This window comes from Zootoca vivipara, chromosome 5, assembly GCF_963506605.1.
Source record: "Zootoca vivipara chromosome 5, rZooViv1.1, whole genome shotgun sequence".
NCBI lineage: Eukaryota > Metazoa > Chordata > Lepidosauria > Squamata > Lacertidae > Zootoca > Zootoca vivipara.
The window spans coordinates 28,045,072-28,066,328 of record NC_083280.1 but is presented as its reverse complement, the minus strand read 5'-3'; the positions used below and the strand labels follow the sequence as shown (position 1 = coordinate 28,066,328).

The 21,257-nt window shown below is 39.3% G+C and overlaps 1 protein-coding gene across 6 annotated transcripts in view; it reads left to right on the top strand.

The window, feature by feature from the left end:
• The window catches only part of RASA2 (RAS p21 protein activator 2), a 50,596-nt gene that overhangs the window by 4,881 nt on the left and 24,458 nt on the right, over positions 1 to 21,257 (top strand). For 5 of the 6 annotated variants that reach the window (XR_004693645.2, XM_035132680.2, XM_035132681.2 and 2 more), the window contains exons 2-11: positions 2,482 to 2,599; positions 4,322 to 4,425; positions 5,454 to 5,548; positions 8,483 to 8,559; positions 10,331 to 10,414; positions 11,159 to 11,231; positions 17,520 to 17,596; positions 18,764 to 18,862; positions 19,760 to 19,916; positions 20,471 to 20,619. Coding sequence is in view for 5 of the 6 variants with exons in the window: in XM_035132680.2 (XP_034988571.1) it covers positions 2,482 to 2,599; positions 4,322 to 4,425; positions 5,454 to 5,548; positions 8,483 to 8,559; positions 10,331 to 10,414; positions 11,159 to 11,231; positions 17,520 to 17,596; positions 18,764 to 18,862; positions 19,760 to 19,916; positions 20,471 to 20,619 (1,033 nt within the window). In the remaining variant the exon portion in view is untranslated. Of the gene's footprint in view, positions 1 to 71; positions 2,600 to 4,321; positions 4,426 to 5,453; positions 5,549 to 8,482; positions 8,560 to 10,330; positions 10,415 to 11,158; positions 11,232 to 17,519; positions 17,597 to 18,763; positions 18,863 to 19,759; positions 19,917 to 20,470; positions 20,620 to 21,257 lie in introns of all 6 variants that reach the window. The other variant, XM_060274499.1, reaches the window with a different exon arrangement.

The following is a 21,257-nucleotide window of genomic DNA, read 5'->3' as shown; positions in this document are numbered from 1 at the left end:
GTGGTCAGGAATGATGGGAGTTGTAGTCCCAAAACATCTGGAGGTACACTGGTTGGGAAACACTGCTCTAGGTCATGCTGATTTTCACATTTTGTATCCATAGCGTATTGCATTTTAAATCTGGGGCTCTGGCTCTGCCTACTGCTACTCTCCCTTATGTGTATTGATAGTATGTGCTATATAGTGTCTTGAGGGCTAGAGATAGCTTTGAACAGTTACAATTAATAATAATTTTATTCAAAATGATGGTTTTCATCCTCATTCCTTCAGGGAGCTATCTCTATGTTAGATTGTTTGCCAAGGGATTCCAATGCGTTGTAGAGGAATTGTTTTATAGTAGGAATAGGGACCACCTCTCCCCATATGAACCAATCTGGACACTGCGGTCATCATCTGAGGGTGGCAACACAAGATCGGCCTTTTCTGCAATGGCTTCCTGCTTGTGGAATGCTCTCCTTAGGGAGATTTGCCTGGCACCTTTATTACTTACCTTGAGGCGGCACTAGGCAAAAACTTTGGCTGATCAACATTCTATGGCCTTTAAAATGTGTTTGTGGGAGGGAGGTTATTGATTTTTGTATTTTGTTTTTCATTTTGTACTCTTACGTTGTGAATGCCCTGTGATCTTCAGATAAAGGGCGTTATACAGTACAAGTTTAATAAGTAAAAAAGGAATAAAACCTGTGGCCCTTCAGATGTTGTTGGACTCTATTCAGTCCCAGCTAGCCAATGTTTAGGGATGATGGAAGCTCAGTTCATAGTATCTGGGGAGTTAGGTGTTTCCCATTCCTGCTCTAGTGGTTGCACCCAGTTTATGTAAGACAGTCATCAAATCTGTTAGGTTTCCCTGTTGCCCAACTTGAATTGAGAGTATGATCTCAAATACACTCAGTACTCTGTTGCGGCTGCACTTTGCAAAGGAAGTTTTTCCACCATTACTGGTTATTTCATTGAAAATGCTGGATAAACTAGGGTTTTCCAGTTTGAAAAGCCAGTAATATAAAATGGTTTACTGTGCCATACCAATCCTTGAAATCACTTAGTAAATGGAAATCAGCAAAACTTTGTGTTTAGGCCAATTCTATGTTAGTTCTAGGGCTTTAACAATGAAGGGGTAGTCACTTGGAAAAGCTGATTGCTTGGAACTGGTAGGAAATTTGCAGATAAAGGTCAGTTCTATAAACACTAACACATTGGTGTTGAGATTTCATCAGTGTACTTACCTGAATGTACTTTATTTTGTAATATGCTGCTGTAGAAATAAGGCTCTAAAATGGGGTGAGGAGTATGGCCAGCAGAGGTGTCAACTTGAATAAATTAATTGGGGGGGCTGCCCCACATAATCAGTGGTAAGACACACCATTTGAATGGTGATGCCCATCAACTTAGAGGGTAGCCCCCTCAAATATTTTATTGCGGGGTTGATTGGACCTCAGGCCCCTAGGAGTTGGCTCCTATTATGGCCAGTGAATCAAATTTGGTGGGCCTCATTTTCCCCACCCCTGCTTTAAAATGTATGGTTGAGTTTGGACAGCTCTGTTGTTCAAACAGAATGATATCCTTAGTAGCACCATTAAGGGTAGTGATAGATGTAATTTATCTTTAAGGAAAAATGGTATCCCTGACTGCTTTCAAAATGATACTTTGTTTTATTTTATAAGGAAATTAGAACATTCTCCAGGCAAACTGTCTTAAACTAACGAGACTAACTTTATTCTAAGTATTGTGTATTTTGCTTGGAGCAGGGAGGAAGTTACATTGTGTTAATATTTTGGTAGCAAGTACTATGACTTTTCAATGTGATAGTAACTCAAAAGTCTGGTTTTTCACTTGATATAGTTCAGACAATTATTTTTTTTCAGGGTAAACATAATAACTTTATAATGGACTGCTAAATACAAAATTTGTTCGTTGAAAAAATACTAGACTCTGTTTGTGTTATGTCTTGCGCCCATATTGCTTTCAGTTGCAATCATATCTGAAGAAGTGTGCATGCACACGAAAGCTCATACCAAAATATAAACTTAGTTGGTCTTTAAGGTGCTACTGAAGGAATTTTTTTAAGTTGCAATCATGTTTGATTTAACCAGCCATGTCAGGCTTAACCGGTTACCCAGATGGAATTCGAAGGAAAGTGCAAGTGTTGCAGGAAGTGATGTTAATAAAGCCTTCACTTTTAAGTCAGTAGTGACCCTGTTCTTATCAGGTGATGCTATTCTAGAGGAAGTGGCTTCTGCCTTTTAAAGGACAAAACCAAGGTCCTGGCTATGATGAAATATTGTATTCAATTTCCTTTTTTAATACCCAAACTTCCTTTTCTTCTTTTGTGCTTCTTTTGGTCACTTAATTCAGACAAGGATGCATTACAGTGTGTGTAAAATTTTGTTGCTTTCCATTCTGAATTACAACTCCATACTGTGGCTATAGACAACCTTGTAATTTTTTTTCTCCATGTTTGTTCAAAACTAATCTTGTCACTAGGTCAAGCCAAAAACTTAGTGCCATACTCTGGACAAAACAAGATGAGAGACTGCTTTTGTACAATCAATTTGGATCAAGAAGAGGTTTTTCGCACTCAGGTAGTAGAGAAATGTTTAAGGTAAGAGCTTTATCATAATGGCAGGCCTAGTTAGGATGAGAATACATCTTTGATTAATCTTTGATTAAAATGAAATATTAACCAGTCCCTTAACATGTAAAAAAAATCAGCTGGTATGTAATCTTATCCCCACCCCCCATTGCATGTCCATTTTGGCTTCGTTTCTGATTTTTTTTTAATGTATGGGTTACAGAAACAGCTTGGTAAAATAAACATTAATAATGCAGTGGAAGAGTGACTGTGTTCGGATGTAATGCTGAACCATGCCTTAGTGTTAGAAGAGTGAGGCCCGGTGCCCCTCAGGCTCACAAGCCCTCTCTTCTGCCATGGCGCCAAGGAGACTGGAAGTTTCTTTTTCTGTTTTGGATTTTTTTTTAAAAAATGATCCATAAACTGAATAAGATAATTCAGATTATGTGGCTGGTGTGAATATAAATAATAGAAAACAAAGCCTTTTGATTTCTTAGGTTTACATACAATGCTAGTACCAATTGACTTCCTAAAGTCAACTAACTAAACTATAACTAACCCAGAATGCGGCAGCTAGACTGGTGACTGGGAGCGGCCACTGAGACCACATAACACCAGTCCTGAAAGACCTACATTGGCTCCCAGTACGTTTCCGAGCACAATTCAAAGTGTTGGTGCTGACTTTTAAAGCCCTAAATGGCCTCGGTCCAGTATACCTGAAGGAGCGTCTCCACCCCATTGTTCTGCCTGGACACTGAGGTCCAGCGCCGAGGGCCTTCTGGCGGTTCCCTCGCTACGAGAAGCCAAGTTACAGGGAACCAGGCAGAGGGCCTTCTCGGTAGTGGCACCCACCCTGTGGAATGCCCTCCCACCAGAGGTCAAAGAGAACAACAATTACCAGACCTTTAGAAGGCATCTCAAGGCAGCCCTGTTTAGGGAAGCTTTTAATGTTTGATGGATTTCTGTATTTTAATGTTTTGTTGGAACCCAGCCAGATGGGCGGGGTATAAATAAATTATTATTATTATTATTATTATTATTACAGTATTATTATTTTATTACATTTCACCATAAGATAAAAAAACACAAAATATGTAATAAAAACAAAAGCAAACCAATGACCCCCTTCCCTTGTGTAAACTTGTCATATATTTTAATATCTAATTGTATTTTATTATGTGAGGTGTGTGTGTGTGTGTGTAAACATGACTCTTGAAAATGTTTTTCATTGTTTAGCGTTTTGGGAGAAATAACTACCATATTGGCCTCACTTTTTCCCCAAATTCCAACCGTGAAAAGTTAAAGTGCGGCTTATATTCATGACCTTACAGTATGCAGCCAGAAGTGTGGGGCAAACAGTACCAGGAGCACGGCAGAGCGGCGCCTGCCCTGCACATAGTCCCTCATCCTCTCCCCCAAGGCCGGAAAGGGAGAGAGTGAGGAAGGGGAAAGACTGCCGGCAACTCAGTGTGGCTCCCCCCGCCCAGTATGCAGCCAGGAGCAGTGAGGAATGGAGCGGCTTATATTCAGGAATTTTTTCTTTTTTTTCTTCTCCCCCCCCCCCTCCAATTTTAAAGGTGCGGCTTATATTCAGGCCAATATGGTAATTCCTTGTAAGAGGCTTATGTTCAAGAGGAGAATCCAATTATAAAAGTTACATAAAATAAGATCCAACAGCAAGTTACAAAGGTGGTGAAACATTGTAAAATATTCAGTTACTTTGCTAAGAACCTGTTTAATTTCTTTCCCCAGCCCATTTTTTGGAGAAGAGTTCTACTTTGAAATACCAAGGACATTCCAGTGTTTATCATTTTATATTTATGAGAAAAATGTTTTACAGAGGGATCTGCGTATAGGTAAGTATAGAATAATAGAATTGTTGGCATGAAAGGGTCATCTAGGCCAGCCCCCTGCAGTACAGAAATCTTTTGCCCAACATGGGGCTTGAACCCACGGTACTGAGATTAAGCATCTCATAGTCTGCTAAACTATAAATTGAAGTTAGGATGGTAGCCAACTAAGTCATTATCGTGTAGATCCACTGAAATTGGTTTGTCATGTCAACTCATTTCAGTGGGTCTACTTAGAGTTTGATTTAGTTCTATATGCCTCTTAATGTTCAGTGGTGGGTTTGTTTTATTAAAGGTAAAACTATAGATAGGTATCTTATTATTTTCAAATGTATGTGTTTATTTTTATGGATTGTATCCAACGATTGCATTAGGCAAACATGTTCACATAAAGTAGGGTGTCCAGTTTTCACTGATCCTTCTATCTAGTGCAATCTGCTGCATCATATCCTTTATTCTGGAGGACCTCTCCAACCCTTGGGAGAAGTTGTACATTGGATATGAGAATTAGTGAAAATCAGGGGTCTAGCTTTGCACAAGTGGAAGTTCTTACATTTGCCTTATGCCACCATTAATTGTAATTCAACACTTTACAGTGGAACCTCAGTTGTCAAACGTAATCCGTTCCGGAAGACCGTTCGACTTCTGAGGCATGTTTGAAAATGGAAGCTGAGATGTTCAACAACTGGGGTTCTACTGTATTACACAGTGTCTCTGGTGGTTTTCTCTCTAAATAATTGAGCAGACCAACGCCCACCCACTTGCCACAACATGTTTTCCCAGTTGACCTACAGGCCCCAAAGACAGGCATTTTATTTTAAAACATTTTTCATTTAGTTTCAAACAGTGCCAATAAATACTCCCATCCCCAACACCTGCTGCTACTGGACTGCTTTGCTTAGGACACACTGTTTGATGATTATTTTAAAATCTTCTCTAGAACTATGTTAGATGCTAAAATTAAAAATAGCATTTCTACCCAACACTGAATAACATGTACAGTCAAATGGGTAATTTTATTTTCCTCCCTTTAGGCAAAGTAGCGATCAAAAAAGAAGATTTGAGCAAATACTCTGGCAAGGAAACATGGTTTATGCTTCAGCCTGTTGATTCTAATTCAGAGGTTCAGGTAAAATTGAATAGATGTGAAAGTTAATGTTGTATTGTGTCAGTGAAAGTCTTTCTTCCCCATCTCCATGACTCCCCATGCTGCATGAAATGAATGCAGTTTTTGTGCTGCATTGTTCCTAGTCCATCAGAAAAATGGCCTGTCTGCAATGTGTCCACAAAATCAGTCTTAAAAACTAGCATGGAACAATTGAAATCTGGACATGTATATCTTTAATTTCTTGTGTGCCAGTTTAAAATATTTCAGTTTAGATTTCATTTTTCTTCTATTGCGGCATTTCAAAAGTTCTGAATGTGAATTAAATGTATTTTACAAAAAGAGCCTATAACATTTTTCAAACTACAGCAAATATATGTATAGTTTTAAAATGCTCCATATTGTAAGACATTCTGAATCTCTTCTGTGATTACAGAGTGGAGAGGGAAGTTATTTAGGAAGCCTGTGTGTGCCTCCTATTCCCTGGAATGGTGAGATTCACTAACTGTAGGCGCCAAAGTTGAGTAGGGGCAATATGGCTCAGCTACCACAGAGCCTAGGGCTTCCAATCAGAAGATCGGCGGTTCGAATCCCCGCGGCGGGGTGAGATCCCGTCACTCGGTCCCAGCTCCTGACAACCTAGTAGTTCGAAAGCATGTCAAAGTGCAAGTAGATAAATAGGTGCCGCTACAGCGGGAAAGTAAATGGCGTTTCCGTGCGCTGCTCTGGTTTGCCAGAAGCGGCTTTGTCATGCTGGCCACATGACCTGGAAGCTGTATGCCAGCTCCCTTGGCCAATAATGCGAGATGAGCGCCGCAACCCCAGAGTTGGTCACGACTGGACCTGGTCAGGAGTCCCTTTACCTTTACCTCTGTCCTGTGTGGATCCCTCAGTTACACTTTGTCTTACTGCAAATCATTTCTATTTTTATGTACTCTTCCCAGAGAAGGCTACGGTACTTTACAGTCAGCGGGAGGGGTGAAGATGTGAAGGCTCAGGGAGTAATAATTTTCTGGTTTTTTTCTATCATGGACCTTCACATCTTGGGGGCGGGCACACATTTCAATCCCTTTTCATAGTATAGTTGAAAAAGAAAAATCTAACTTATAAATGATGAAACAGTTTATAATTCTCTTTAGCAAGTGTTGATTGTTTTCCTGTGCATGGTAATGTATCTGTGTATATTTCCTTTCTCTTTATCTGTGGTATATTGGACGTGCTCTAATTCCAACTTAATTGTTTTAGAAATAGTTTATACAGCTCTTATGAAATAAGACAGCTGCTTCTTGATTAAACAGCAGTTTTAGTTGTCCTGAAAATAGTTTAGGTATATGTGAATCATGCAGTAATGTGTATGATAACAATGGCAAATGTGCAGCTGAATGTTGGAATTTCCAAGTAAATATTTTGGGCTTGCTTACAGGCAAAGCAAACTACGTGGCATTGTGATGTGAGTGTAATGCTGGAGGAAATGTCCCTGCTAGATTAACCTCTAATAATAGACATTGCTCACCATTCCTGAGACATGCTGGGGTTTGCCTCAATCTATATGTGCATTACAACATCTAAAGCAATATTTTGGTGATAATTAGATTGATAGAGGAGTCATGGAGGTTTGTTAGGAAAAATGGTATCGTAACTCTATACAATATGAATCTGGGATAGTACTGACACTAATCCAGAAAATGTATTTATTGTTTTGCTTTTTTCTGGACCTTCACCATACATGTTTATCCTTTCCCCTGAACCTTTCTTTTAAAAAAGAGTAGAAATTTGCTTTCACCAAATCATTTAATTATGCAGTGGCCCCACAGAATACAAGTTGTCTGGCGTATTACTCCTGTGTCAGTACAGCTGTGTAAACATGGGCAGTGAAGCAGCTATATATTTTTTAAGCTTGAGTATCAATCCAGTTTGTTAGAAAAAAGTGTGATCCACCAAGCTATGCCTTTACAAGGCATGTTGACTTGACAAAGTTAAGCATGTGCTTAATTTTGACTGGATTGTGTGTCATTGTTGCCAGGAAGATTCCCCTATATGTTATGCTTGTCATTGTGTTTTGCTTTCAGGGGAACTGCTTCAGACAACTGTCACTTGATAGCCTTCACAGGTTGAATACCTAAGCACTTTAGAAAGAATCTTTGTACACTAATAGCAGTTAATTATAGAGGTGCTCAGTGTCTGACTCCGGAAGTGTTCTGTCAGTGACTTTTTTATTGCTTCCAAAATAACAAGCCTACCTTGTTTAGGGTGTGTTCATATAGGCACAAAGTACTACTAGCAGTTCATTTTCAAGGTGGAGTGTCTGTGTGTGTGTGTGCGCACACACACACACAATGCCATTTTTAAAGGCGATATTATGAATATTGCATCATAGCCTAGTCTTCTTTACCTGAAGCTATTCTGAAGTGATTAAGATTTGGATCTCTACAAAATGTAGAACAGGTGTGGGGAACTTTGGCCCTTCAGATGTTGCTGAACTGCAACTCCCATTATCAGTGGTCATTGACCATGCTTGCAAGGGCTGATGGGTGCTGTAGTTCAGCAACATCCGGAGGTTCAAAGGTTCCCCTCACCTGATGTAGATGATCAGGTCCTCCTTGAAGATTTTATAAGAGCTCTTCATTTAAAAAGAGTGATAATTTTCATTTTAAAAGCAACACCAAGTGCTGCTCATATACAAGGAATCATAACTCTTAAAATTCATGCCCTTTAATACCAAAATAGAATTCTAAGTTGATAACAATTTTCTGCATTAAAATTTTTAAAATGCAGTGTCTAATACTTGTCTGACACCTGCTCACATACAGCTAATTCAGTCAATCACATATTTCATGCTAGTGATGCTAAAGAGGCTGTCCGCTCTTGTATTGCTCTTATTAAGCAGGTGCTAGGTTATTTTATAAATTCAACACACAGGCTCTTGCAACTGAAACGTCTTCTTTTTTTAATTGACAGGGGAAAGTTCACCTCGAATTAAAACTGAATGAGTTGATTACAGATAATGGATCAGTCTGCCAGCAGCTAGTAGTACAGTAAGAACATTTATCACTTCTTATTCTTGTTTTGCTTACTAATGAACATTAACAGGGTCATTCAAGTCAGCTTTCAGTATTATAAAACACATGAAAACACAATTTAAAAATAGAAGCTTAAAGGTTTAAGTACAGCAAACTTAGCCAAATGCAAGTTGAACAAATGTGTTTTCAAAGATTCCACTTCAGCATAAAATGAACTGCCTGCCTTCCTGCTGAAGGTAAAACCACCACCAAGTACTGGACATGTGGAAGAGACTCTTGTAGACCTTTTTGGTTCTGTAGTGTTGCTGAATGCTTGCAGCAATGTAATCAGTAGTGTTTTTTTATACACTTTTGGTTAGCATTGGTGTCATGATTAGCGTGTCTCAAGTTATACAAAGGCGTAATGGGAAAGGAAGTTGGCAATGTGTCCCATAAGATGTGAATGGACTTCACAGCTGAGGCACAAAGAAGATGGTCCATCTTTTCTGCCACTGTCTTTCCTCACTGCACATGCCCTGGTGCAACCTCTGCCTGTGATAGGGACAAGAACTTGCACAAAGATGCTTTCAAGATGATGATACCAATGTTGTCTGACTTCCCCCTCTACTGCCTACATCAGTGGAAGATGTTCCAAGGTTTACAGCAGGTCTGCAAGGATGTTGGCTTGCATGTTGTGGGACTTCCAAGGGCCATTTCATACAGTGATGGATATAGATATATAGATATATCTTTAATATTACAATTGAAAGCTGACATGGTAATGAAGGGAAAAGGAAATACAACTGTTCCACCACTAACTTTCTCAAATAAAAAAATAAGATGATTATCTTTCAACAACACCCCCTGAATGTGACACACTATTTTCCCCATGATAGTTATAACTAATCAGCTTTATTCATGTGCTATATTCCAAGTTTTGTTCTGGCAGTTGTTAATAACCAGGTTTCTGAGCCAATTTCTGACTTCTACTAGTCTTGTTCTAGGAGCAGTCAGAAACAGTAGGCAGCTAATGTAAAACAATAGTGAATCTACTTAGGAGAATAAAAGACAAGGCACATTCTAACCCCCAAAAGTTCTCTTTTCTCTAGTATACCATCTCCACAGTCTGCCTTTTAATAGACAAAACCAGTTTAACTGGAAGAAGAAGGGAACCAAACATGCTTTGGATGTGAGCCAAAATGCTGTTGGCTAGCTTGCCGGGGGAAAGGCTTCCACAAACATAAGGAGATGACCATTCAAAGAGACAATGTAATTAAGCTTTGTGAAGTGCTGAGCAGTCACAGCTGGTTTCGCAAGATTTCAGACATTCTCTTCTGTATTCACAGATCACACACAGGAAGGAGGCAACACCTCTTGTGGAATCCAAGAATTAATTAGCATGTTTAACATAGTATAAAAGTGGTGAGGAAACGACTGAACTTAGACAAATAGAGGGTTTCCTGGAGAGTACCTAGACCTCCAATGTGGAGTTAATTGACTAAACTTTAAACATGCAGTTGAATTCTGCAGAAGAAATAACAGGATCCCACTCCCGTTTTCCTTGTCTTAATGAAGGTAGCTGCAAGAGTGATCATGGCCAATTCAGTCCCAAAACTAGGCCTTAACCCAGAGTCTAGATAATCAGTATCTCCCAAGAGTGCCTGAAGCTGAACCAACAGTATCTTCTTGAGTACCTTATTAAAAGAGAAATTCATGACCAGGCAGTAGTGGTCATATATGGTTAGTGTGTCTTTATCCATTAGATTTGAAACTGCAACTGAATTAATTTGCATTTTTAAAATTCTAGCTTGAAGGAATGTCATGGACTTCCTCTTATTAATGGACAAAATTGTGATCCTTATGCTACAGTGTCTGTTGTGGGTCCTTCAAGGTAATACTTTTAACATACATTCACACAGTCTTAAATAAAATAGGAAACTTAGACCTGAACAAATTTAGTGATGTTGAAAAGGAAATGAATTGTTGCACCAATTTTCAGTTGATAAATGTAGAGAAGCCTAATGTTATTAACACAATTGCGGAGAATTTAATCAGTTTCTTGACAACTTTTGACAAAGTAGTTATGTTTGCCAAAGGACTTCCATTTGTGCAATAGGACTTCTCTCCCAGGGTGTCCCCTCCCCCAAGTCTGTTCTGGGAAAATAACTCAGGATATCAGCAGTGTGTGGAAAGACATTGTCTGGGTGCCTGGTCCACCTGTAGATAGACAGCTGGTCTACCAACAGAGAAGCAATAGTAAGGTAGACCAGCAGTACAAATTTCTCAGGCCAGATCCACCCTCTCCACCAGAAATGGCCACCACTCCATGATCAGATCTTTCAGAAATGGCAGGCATATTATCTGATTCTAGTTACATATGTTTCTTATTTATTTGGAATATATACTCCTCCTACATGTATGTACACCTATGTGTAATACTCATATTGACTTCAGTAGGGCTACACAAATTAAAGTAATCAGTAATGCATCCAATTTACAAAGAATGCCTTCCCTGTTTGAAGATAAGCCTTTCATAAATATAGTTTAACTGCATGGTTCATTCATATCAAGACAGTATTTTTATAATTGTATGTTTTTAAGTTCTGTATGGTAAAACTGTACCATATTGGAATAGGAATGACCAAAAGAAGACAAAAGTAAAGAAGAAAACAAGCAATCCACAATTTAATGAAACATTTCATTTTGAGGTAAGTAATCTATCAAAATAAGCTTTTGGTGTGTTGTCTGTGCATTTATGCTATCTTCTTCTTTGTTAGCTTACTTTAATATGTGAGGTCACCAGAGAGATAGGCAGTTTTAGTCAAAGGGTCAGATTTTAAACAAAAGAAAATAATAGAGAATGAAAACATAAAGCAGAACTCTTCTTGGCTAACATAGTAGTCTTGTTTGCACATCCCACTAAGCCAAACTATGGCTTGGTGCAAATGCATAGACTCTGGGAATAGCTCTCTCCAGACTAATCATATGCTGTGCAGATTGTCAGGGTGTGTGTGAAACTACAAGCCCAGGTTGTAGGCTTAATAGCAAACTATGGCTTAATAGCATGCAGGACAGAGCAACTGGGGAGTAGAAAAGTGGCTGCAATCTCCTCTTTGGGAACACATTTGCATTGAACAATGGTTTTGCTTAGCTGGAAGTACAGACTGGGCTAATGAATTTTAATAATGTTAGCGGACAAGGAGAATGATAGAGGAGGGGGAAGCTTGGAAGAAAAGATATACAGTCTAGTCTTAGACATATTGAGTTTCTATCACATATTGAATGATAGAAAATATCCAAATACATATATTGAATAAGTAGGCAAAGATGGATTAGACAGGGTGGGAGACATAGAAGTACAGCTGGATGTCAACAGCATATAGGTGGTACTGAAAACCTTGAAGTTTGAGGTCTCTTAAGAAGAAGGATCCCCTTCATGGATCAATGCCTTGTCGTGGCGAAGGGGCTTGAATAACTCAGAGAAGCTATGAGCTATGCCATGCAGGGCCACCCAAGATGGACAGGTCATAGTGGAGAGTTTTGACTAAACGTGATCCACCTGGAGAAGGAACTGGCAAGCCACTCCAGTATCCCTGCCAAGAAAACTCCATGGACAAAGACAACAGGCATATAAAAGTTATGACGCTGGAAGATGAGCCCCTCAGGTCGGAAGGCGTCCAACATGCTACTGAGGAAGAGCGGAGGACAAGTACAAGTAGATTCAGAGCTGATGAAGCGGCTGGGCCAAAGCCGAAAGGACGCTCAGTTGCGGATATGCCTGGAAGCGAAAGGAAAGTCCGATGCTGTAAAGAAAAATATTGCATAGGAACCTGGAATGTAAGAACCATGAATAGAGGTAAGCTGGATGTGGTCAAAAATGAGATGACAAGAATAAATATCGACATCCTGGGCATCAGTGAACTAAAATGGAAGGGAATGGGCGAATTCAGTTCGGATGACTATCATATCTACTACTGTGGGCAAGAATCCTGTAGCAGAAATGGAGTGGCCCTCATAGTCAACAAAAGAGTGGCAAAAGCTGTAATGGGATGCAATCTCAAAAATGACAGAATGATCTCGATACGAATCCAAGGCAGACCTTTTAACATCACAGTAATCCAAGTTTATGCACCAACTACCGGTGCTGAAGAAAGTGAAATTGACCAATTCTATGAAGACCTACAACACCTTCTAGAAATGACACCAAAGAAGGATGTTCTTCTCATTACAGGGGACTGGAATGCTAAAGTAGGGAATCAAGAGATAAAAGGAACAACTGGCAAGTTTGGCCTTGGAGTTCAAAATGAAGCAGGGCAAAGGCTAATAGAGTTCTGTCAAGAGAACAAGCTGGTCATCACAAACACTCTATTCCAACAACACAAGAGACGACTCTACACATGGATATCACCAAATGGACAGCATCAAAATCAGATTGATTATATTCTCTGCAGCCAAAGATGGAGAAGCTCTATACAGTCAGCAAAAACAAGACCTGGAGCTGACTGTAACTCAGATCATCAGCTTCTTATAGCAAAATTCCAGCTTAAACTGAAGAAAGTAGGAAAAACCACTGGGCCAGTAAGATACAATCTGAATCAAATCCCTTATGAATACACAGTGGAAGTGAGGAACAGGTTTAAGGATTTAGATTTGGTGGACAGAGTGCCTGAAGAACTATGGATGGAGGCTCGTAACATTATACAGGAGGCAGCAATGAAAACCATCCCAAGGAAAAGGAAATGCAAGAAAGCAAAATGGCTGTCCAACGAGGCCTTACAAATAGCGGAGGAGAGGAGGCAAGCAAAATGCAAGGGAGATAGGGAAAGATACAGGAAACTGAATGCAGATTTCCAAAAAACAGCAAGGAGAGACAAGAGGGTCTTCTTAAATGAGCAATGCAAAGAAATAGAGGAAAACAATAGAATGGGGAAAACCAGAGATCTGTTCAAGAAAATTGGAGATATGAAAGGAACATTTCGTACAAAGATTACCATAATCAAGGACAAAAGTGGTAAGGACCTAACAGAAGCAGAAGACATCAAGAAGAGGTGGCAAGAATACACAGAGGAATTATACCAGAAAGATATGGAGATCTCGTACACCTCAGGTAGTGTGGTTGCTGACCTTGAGCCAGACATCTTGGAGAGTGAAGTCAAATGGGCCTTAGAAAGCATTGCTAATAACAAGGCCAGTGGAAGTGATGATATTCCAGCTGAACTGTTTAAAATTTTAAAAGATGATGCTGTTAAGGTGCTACACCCAATATGCCAGCAAGTTTGGAAAACTCAGCAATGGCCAGAGGATTGGAGAAGATCAGTCTACATCCCAATTCCAAAGAAGGGCAGTGCCAAAGAATGCTGCAACTACCGCACAATTGCGCTCATTTCACACGCTAGCAAGGTTATGCTTAAAATTCTACAAGGCAGGCTTAGGCAGTATGTGGACCGAGAACTCCCAGAAGTGCAAGCTGGATTTCGAAAGGGCAGAGGAACCAGAGACCAAATAGCAAACATGCGCTGGATTATGGAGAAAGCTAGAGAGTTCCAGAAAAACGTCTACTTTTGCTTCATTGACTATGCAAAAGCCTTTGACTGTGTCGACCACAGCAAACTATGGCAAGTTCTTAAAGAAATGGGAGTGCCTGATCACCTCATCTGTCTCCTGAGAAATCTCTATGTGGGACAAGAAGCTACAGTTAGAACTGGATATGGAACAACTGATTGGTTCAAAATTGGGAAAGGAGTACGACAAGGTTGTATATTGTCTCCCTGCTTATTTAACTTATATGCAGAATTCATCATGCGAAAGGCTGGACTAGATGAATCCCAAGCCGGAATTAAGATTGCCGGAAGAAATATCAACAACCTCAGATATGCAGATGACACAACCTTGATGGCAGAAAGCGAGGAGGAATTAAAGAACCTTTTAATGAGGGTGAAAGAGGAGAGCGCAAAATATGGTCTGAAGCTCAACATCAAAAAAACCAAGATCATGGCCACTGGTCCCATCACCTCCTGGCAAATAGAAGGGGAAGAAATGGAGGCAGTGAGAGATTTTACTTTCTTGGGCTCCTTGATCACTGCAGATGGTGACAGCAGTCACGAAATTAAAAGACGCCTGCTTCTTGGGAGAAAAGCAATGACAAACCTAGACAGCATCTTAAAAAGCAGAGACATCACCTTGCCGACAAAGGTCCGTATAGTTAAAGCTATGGTTTTCCCAGTAGTGATGTATGGAAGTGAGAGTTGGACCATAAAGAAGGCTGATCGCCGAAGAATTGATGCTTTTGAATTATGGTGCTGGAGGAGACTCTTGAGAGTCCCATGGACTGCAAGAAGATCAAACCTATCCATTCTTAAGGAAATCAGCCCTGAGTGCTCCCTGGAAGGACAGATCGTGAAGCTGAGGCTCCAATACTTTGGCCACCTCATGAGAAGAGAAGAATCCTTGGAAAAGACCCTGATGTTGGGAAAGATTGAGGGCACTAGGAGAAGGGGACGACAGAGGACAAGATGGTTGGACAGTGTTCTCGAAGCTACCAACATGAGTTTGACCAAACTGCGGGAGGCAGTGCAAGACAGGAGTGCCTGGCGTGCTCTGGTCCATGGGGTCACGAAGAGTCGGACACGACTAAACGACTAAACAACAACAACAACAACAACAAGAAGGAACTGCTGAGGACCAAGAGCAGCATGCTGAAGCCTTACCCACCCCACCCAAAAGAAAGGAGGAACTGAGGAGGCATTTCCCAGTGGAAATATTGTGCATGTGATTTGACAGATAATGAAGATCAATCAGAGAAAACCTGTGGTGGAGGATTTCAAGGAAGAAAAGTTAGTTGTATAAAAGGTAGCAGGCTATGAAGGACACAGGCAGAGATATTTGGGTAGACCAGAAGAAAATTGCTAGGAAGTCAAGAACAGTGGGAATGAACAGTAAACAGAGGAATTTAGAGACAAATATGTGGACTGGAGTTGTCACAAATCTTAGGTAGCCATTTTTGAGGCTATTTCAGATAAGTGTAGCTCAAAGGATGGTTTGAATTTTCCTGCTATGACCTCATGCAGCTCAAAATATGAGCTGCTTTCTTCATCTTTTTGTAATAAAGCTTCATTTCTTCCCAATTGCTGATCAGTTTTTTGCTTCAAGAAACTTGGGCACAGTATTTGCTCATAGATATTCTCCATTATGATTTCTGCTGTATGTGGCTAGAAATGCAATCTTTGCTTTTCATGTCAATGGCTTGAATGCAAGGCTGCACAGCCTAACTATGTGGTTTGGCTTTCTCCTGAATGCTTCTGTTAATGGTTGTAACAAAATGAAGCAAATTTTACAAGGTTAAAAAAAATCTGATCACCTGCAAAATCTGATTTAGCAGCAAGTGTTGCAAAGCTACATACAGTATTCAAACAATTGATTTGTTTTTTTAAATAGTTTAGTTATGTAAAGGTTGAATTATAGGTTAAATCTAGTATATGGTGTTAAAATTTAATTCTGATATTCAGTTCTGAAAATATCCACAAATCATGGTAAGTCTTCTGCCTTTAAGGTTATCAACTTAATCCTCCTGCAGAATAGAAAGCAGAAAATCATAGTTGCTGTGGTTGTGAATTATACTTGGCTGATAACTGTACAATATTGACACTATTGTGTTTATGAAATAATCTGCAGCTTGTAAAATATCCAGGAATGGCTTGTAACATTCCACTTGCTCATGTGGTCAGCTGTGGTATGCATGCCTGTAATTTTCATCTACCACACTTGACATTTCTTCATATGGGAGGAGCCCTGGAAATTGGTGGGGGAGAGGAGGAGAAAAGGAAGATGGAACAGAGTTTTCTCCGTGCTCGCTTCGGCAGCACATATACTAAAATTGGAATGATACAGAGAAGATTACCAGGGAACAGAGTTTCTCCCCTTTTCCTTCCCGTCAGTTCTCAAATCCCAGCTGCTAACCAGCAATTTGGGCCCTCCATCCCCAAAGCCAAAACAGTTTGGTTAGAAGATCAGTTTGTGACAAACAGACATGGGTTGTTTGGGAGGAAAAGGAAGGAGTTAGCTTTCTTTCACCTTCAAAGCTTCTGTTGAGTGGAAGCACTAGCTCCACAACAAGCCCTTCTTTCTTCAGAGCTAATGCCTGCAAGTTATCTACTGTTGTATGCATCACATATTGCTAGAGCTGGGTTTTGGTGGGTGGAGGAGGCAGTGATCATTCCCACCCATATTTTAAATTCTCAGCATGTCAGCACATACATAAGATTGTATCCAGTGTTAGCCCTGGACTCATTGAAATGAATGAATATGACTAACTTAGGTCCATTAATTTTAGCGGGTCTACTTAGTTGGATACAACCCATAAATTATGTAGACCTACGGAGGAAATTTTAATTTATTTCTCTGACCCGGTGACAGAGGAAGATGAAAGTGGCATGCATTCCAGATTCTGGGGACCTTAATCACTTGAAGATTCATTCAGGAACTCTCCAGCCTTAGCATTTCTAGTGGATCAGTTTGAGAACTAGCTATTCTCATCCTGTTCAAAAATGGTAACTATGGCAACATACAATGTAACCCTTTGCTTTTCTGCTTTCATGCTTCAGTTTGATGTCTGCAGTTATTCTGCCATTTAGAATTCTGTGCAAGGGGAGGAAAAAGTTCTCTGACCTTTGGAGTGCAAAGTAAACACCCTTAGGCATCAAGACTATGGGGCAGCCTTCAAAACACTGTTGCTGATGGTAATTTATATGGTAGCTGATGGAAGGATCCTTTACTATCTTCTCGACCTTGAGTTTAATCCTTGGTGCCTTATTTTGCCGGATCCAAATTGCAGATAAGGGCAATTAGAATTATAACCTTCTAAATATATTAAGAGTTTCTTCACTCAGTTTTGGGATATATTAGAATAACTTTGATTCTTTTTGTGGTAAATGTGTGGTATTGGTAGACTTCAAAATGCAAAAGGAGAAATAATTTACTTACATGAGTTTTACTTGCAGGTAACAAGGTCCAGTAGTTACACCAAAAAATCACAGTTTCAGGTGGAAGAAGAAGATATTGAGAAGCTGGAAGTCAGGTATATTCCTTAGTATATTAAAACCGATTATTCCTTTTTATACAAAACTGTCAATGGTTTTTATGACAGAGATAAAAATGTTACTCAAGGACTACAGAAAGCTGTCCAGATAAATAATATCCAACTTTGGGTGGAGGCAGGGTGGGTGTAAGTCTAAAACAGCCTTAGAGAGCTCATGATAATTACTTTCATAACTTGAACAGTTAATTTAGAAGAACATTGGACTACCTGTTTTATATGGCAATTGAAATTGTAGTGTATTCAGTATTACTTGACTAAAACAAGTTTTATTTCTTTGTATGCTGTAGCTGGCATTGGGCTCCCCTGCTCTCTTTGCTATGGGAAAAAGTTATCTCTCAGCTCAGTGCTTTCCCCTGGTTGGGAGGGGAGCAGGAAAGGAGTGGGGAAACCCGAGTCCCTATCCTCATCTTAACTCCACATGAAACCCAAGGAGAAAGAATTATCATCTGAAAAGTTGAGGATAGGAATAGTTTATTTCTTAACTTGCTTGAACTATATAGGTAGGGTAATTTGGAATATCTGAGTGAAAATCACAATAGGCAACTCATTTAGGGAGGCAAGGGAACATCAGTCATGCCACAACACAATGGATTTTATTTCTTTTCTTCTTAATATATGTGCTGTCTTAACAGAAATGTCAGTGAGGTAAGACTCAACAACCCACATAGAGTGCATGCCTTTGGGAGTCTTACAGCTTTTTAGGTTGTAAGAGCTTGGACTAAAAAATAAAAATCAATGCATGTGTCATTGAAGTGTTTCAGTTTAGTCAGAAAGAGCAAAAAAGGAATATTAATACAGTAAATGCAAACAGAACTGCAAATGCTTGAGAAGAAAATGGTAATGTCACTCTTTCTTTTCTTTTTTTTAGTGCCTCAGTTCATCCAATATTGCTTTTATCTTATTGATAAAGCCACACATTTAACCAAAATGCTGACATGGTTGCCTTTTATAGAAATAGGGCACTTTTTCGTCTCTTTAACTTAAACTATTGCGTGTGAGGTTATAAACTTGGTTTGTGTGCATGCTGAATTGGTGTGGTTGACAGTTGATAATGTGATGATAATGACAGCTATCTCTGTGATTATTCATACAGTTATATGAAAAATGATTATGACACAAAATGGTTAACTATTATTTAACTTTCAGAATTGATTTATGGAACAATGGTAACTTGGTACAAGACCTTTTCCTAGGAGAAATCAAGATTCCTGTCAAGGTGTTAGGAAGTGATTCCTTCCAAGCATGGTAAGAAAACTAGGCAAAAGGCAGCTTGTGACATAGTTAAAACAAAAGGATAGGTTTTGTTATCTGTATGACTGTATTAAAGTGTTTGTAACTGGAAACAGTTGTGCTACCAGTTGTTTCCTGGAGAATCGTACTTGACATTATTCTTCTAGGCATTGCACTGCCTCACAGCATTCTACTAGGCCAAATTTAAATTTCACTATTGCTATAGAAGCCCCTGTACAGCTTGGGATCAGTTTACCTGAGAGACCACCTCTCTCTCTGTCTCCCTGCCTGATCACTAGAGTCTTCTGATGAGGCCCTGTGGGTGGTTCCACAAATCCCTGTAGTCCAACAAGATTTTTAACATGGTAGTGCCAGCTTTTTGGATCTCCCACCCCCTAGGCATAAGGGATGCACCTACCATCTTGGGTTTTGACAAGTGTAGAAAATTTTGCTCATCACCCAGGCATTCTCAAATTTGTTCCATTTTTTTTCTTATCCATTGCTAGTATTGTGATCATCTGAATATTGTTTTTATGTTATGTATTTCCTTTTTCTGCACACACTTTTGATGGCAGGCTGTTTTAAAAACATGCAAGTAAATAAATGCCAGTTAATCATATGTATTTCAAATATATTAATACATTTAGATCTTGACTTGCTTACATCAAGCACAAACTCCACATCTAAAAGTGGTAGCGCTTAAAATAATAGTTGATGCAAGTAAATGCTTGGTGTACTTCAGTATTAATTAGAAAAGTAAAAAAATTATCTTAATAAGCAAATTCAAGTTAGTTAAAATAAAAGGAAAGAAGGAAAGGACAAGGTTATTACTGCTTTATTCTAGACCTAACTTTACTTGAACTATAAATAAAATGCAAAATGAATCTGTCACTTGGATTTTCTTTTTTTAAGGTACCTTCTACAGCCAAGAGACAATGGAAATAAGGCATCCAAAACTGATGATCATGGATCACTTAGACTGAATATATGTTATGCTGAAGACTATGTGCTTCCATCACATTACTATGCTTCCCTCAGAAACTTGCTGCTAAAGTCATCAGAAGTTGAGGTAACCTGCTTTGGGGACTGTTTAATAATTTAAGAGCAAGTTATACCATATCATATTTGCCTCTTGGCCAGTGTCACAATTCTACCTTGCATGGCTTTAAAAGGATACCCAGATTTGTCACTGCAGTCGTGTGTGTGTGTGTGTGTGTGAGAGAGAGAGAGAGAGAGAGAGAGAGAGAGAGAGAGAGAGAGAGAGAGAATACTGTTACTTATAAGTACTTATAATTATTTTACTTATACTACTATGTGTAGTTATGGGTAACACTGTTACTTTTTAAAAATAGTTAAATGCTCTTGTAGAGCAACCATGAGAGTATTTAACTATTTTTAAAAGCCACTCCCTGTATCATGAAAAGGTGGCATTTCAAAAGCTATTTGATGTGGCTGGCTTGAGAATTGCAGTTCAAAGAAAATGTTCTAGGCATGCATAATCCAGGGCGAATTTAGAACATTATAGGTCTACATTTTGGAATTGATTCAAATTCTGGTGGTTCTGTTGGCTTTCCATTTGGTATAACTGGTACTTATTTCAGTTATATTTTCCCCTTTTTATAGCCTATTTCTGCTTCTTCTGCTTACATTTTGGCTGAAATATGTCGAGATAAATATGATGCCATTTTGCCTCTTGTAAGGTTGTTGCTACATCATCATAAACTAGTACAATTTATCACTGCAGTGGCAGAGTTAGAATTGACGGATACCCAGTAAGTATTTCATTTTCCCTCTTTTCTCCCTCCTCCCAGTATTGGTGTCCATGAAAAGTGCATATTTCTGTAATTTTATGATGTTTTAAACTGTTTTAAATATTGTGTTTTAATTGTTGTAACCTGCCCCTGGGGCCTTGGGTGAAGGGCAGGTATAAATTGTAATAATAGTAAGCATGTAAAACTTGTAAAATTTGCTGCTTCAAACTACCTTAGCAAAAGGTATCAAACAAGTTGCTTGATGGTAATGCAAAATGCATGCTTGACAGGGGTCCACAAATGAAACCACCTCTGCTATACATCGGTCCCCAATATCCCAAGAAATTTTGTAAACCACCTTGAGGTTTTCTATACAGTATTCTATAATCAAGCAGTATAATTTTTATGAAATGAGTAAATTTAAATAAGAACTACAGTAGAACTAAACTGAACTAAAATTCTGGCAAGGTCCATTGATCTCCTGAACCTGAGGAAGGGCAGGGAGTGTCTGCCAGACACTGTTCCCCCTCACTGCCCTATCAGTGTAGAGCACTTGGGAACTTCTTGGAAGATCAGTATGGCCTCAAAAACAATATGTCACCCCTCTCCTGGTCTCAGGGTGAGCACAGATTTTACTGGTCACTAAGGTTAGCCATAAT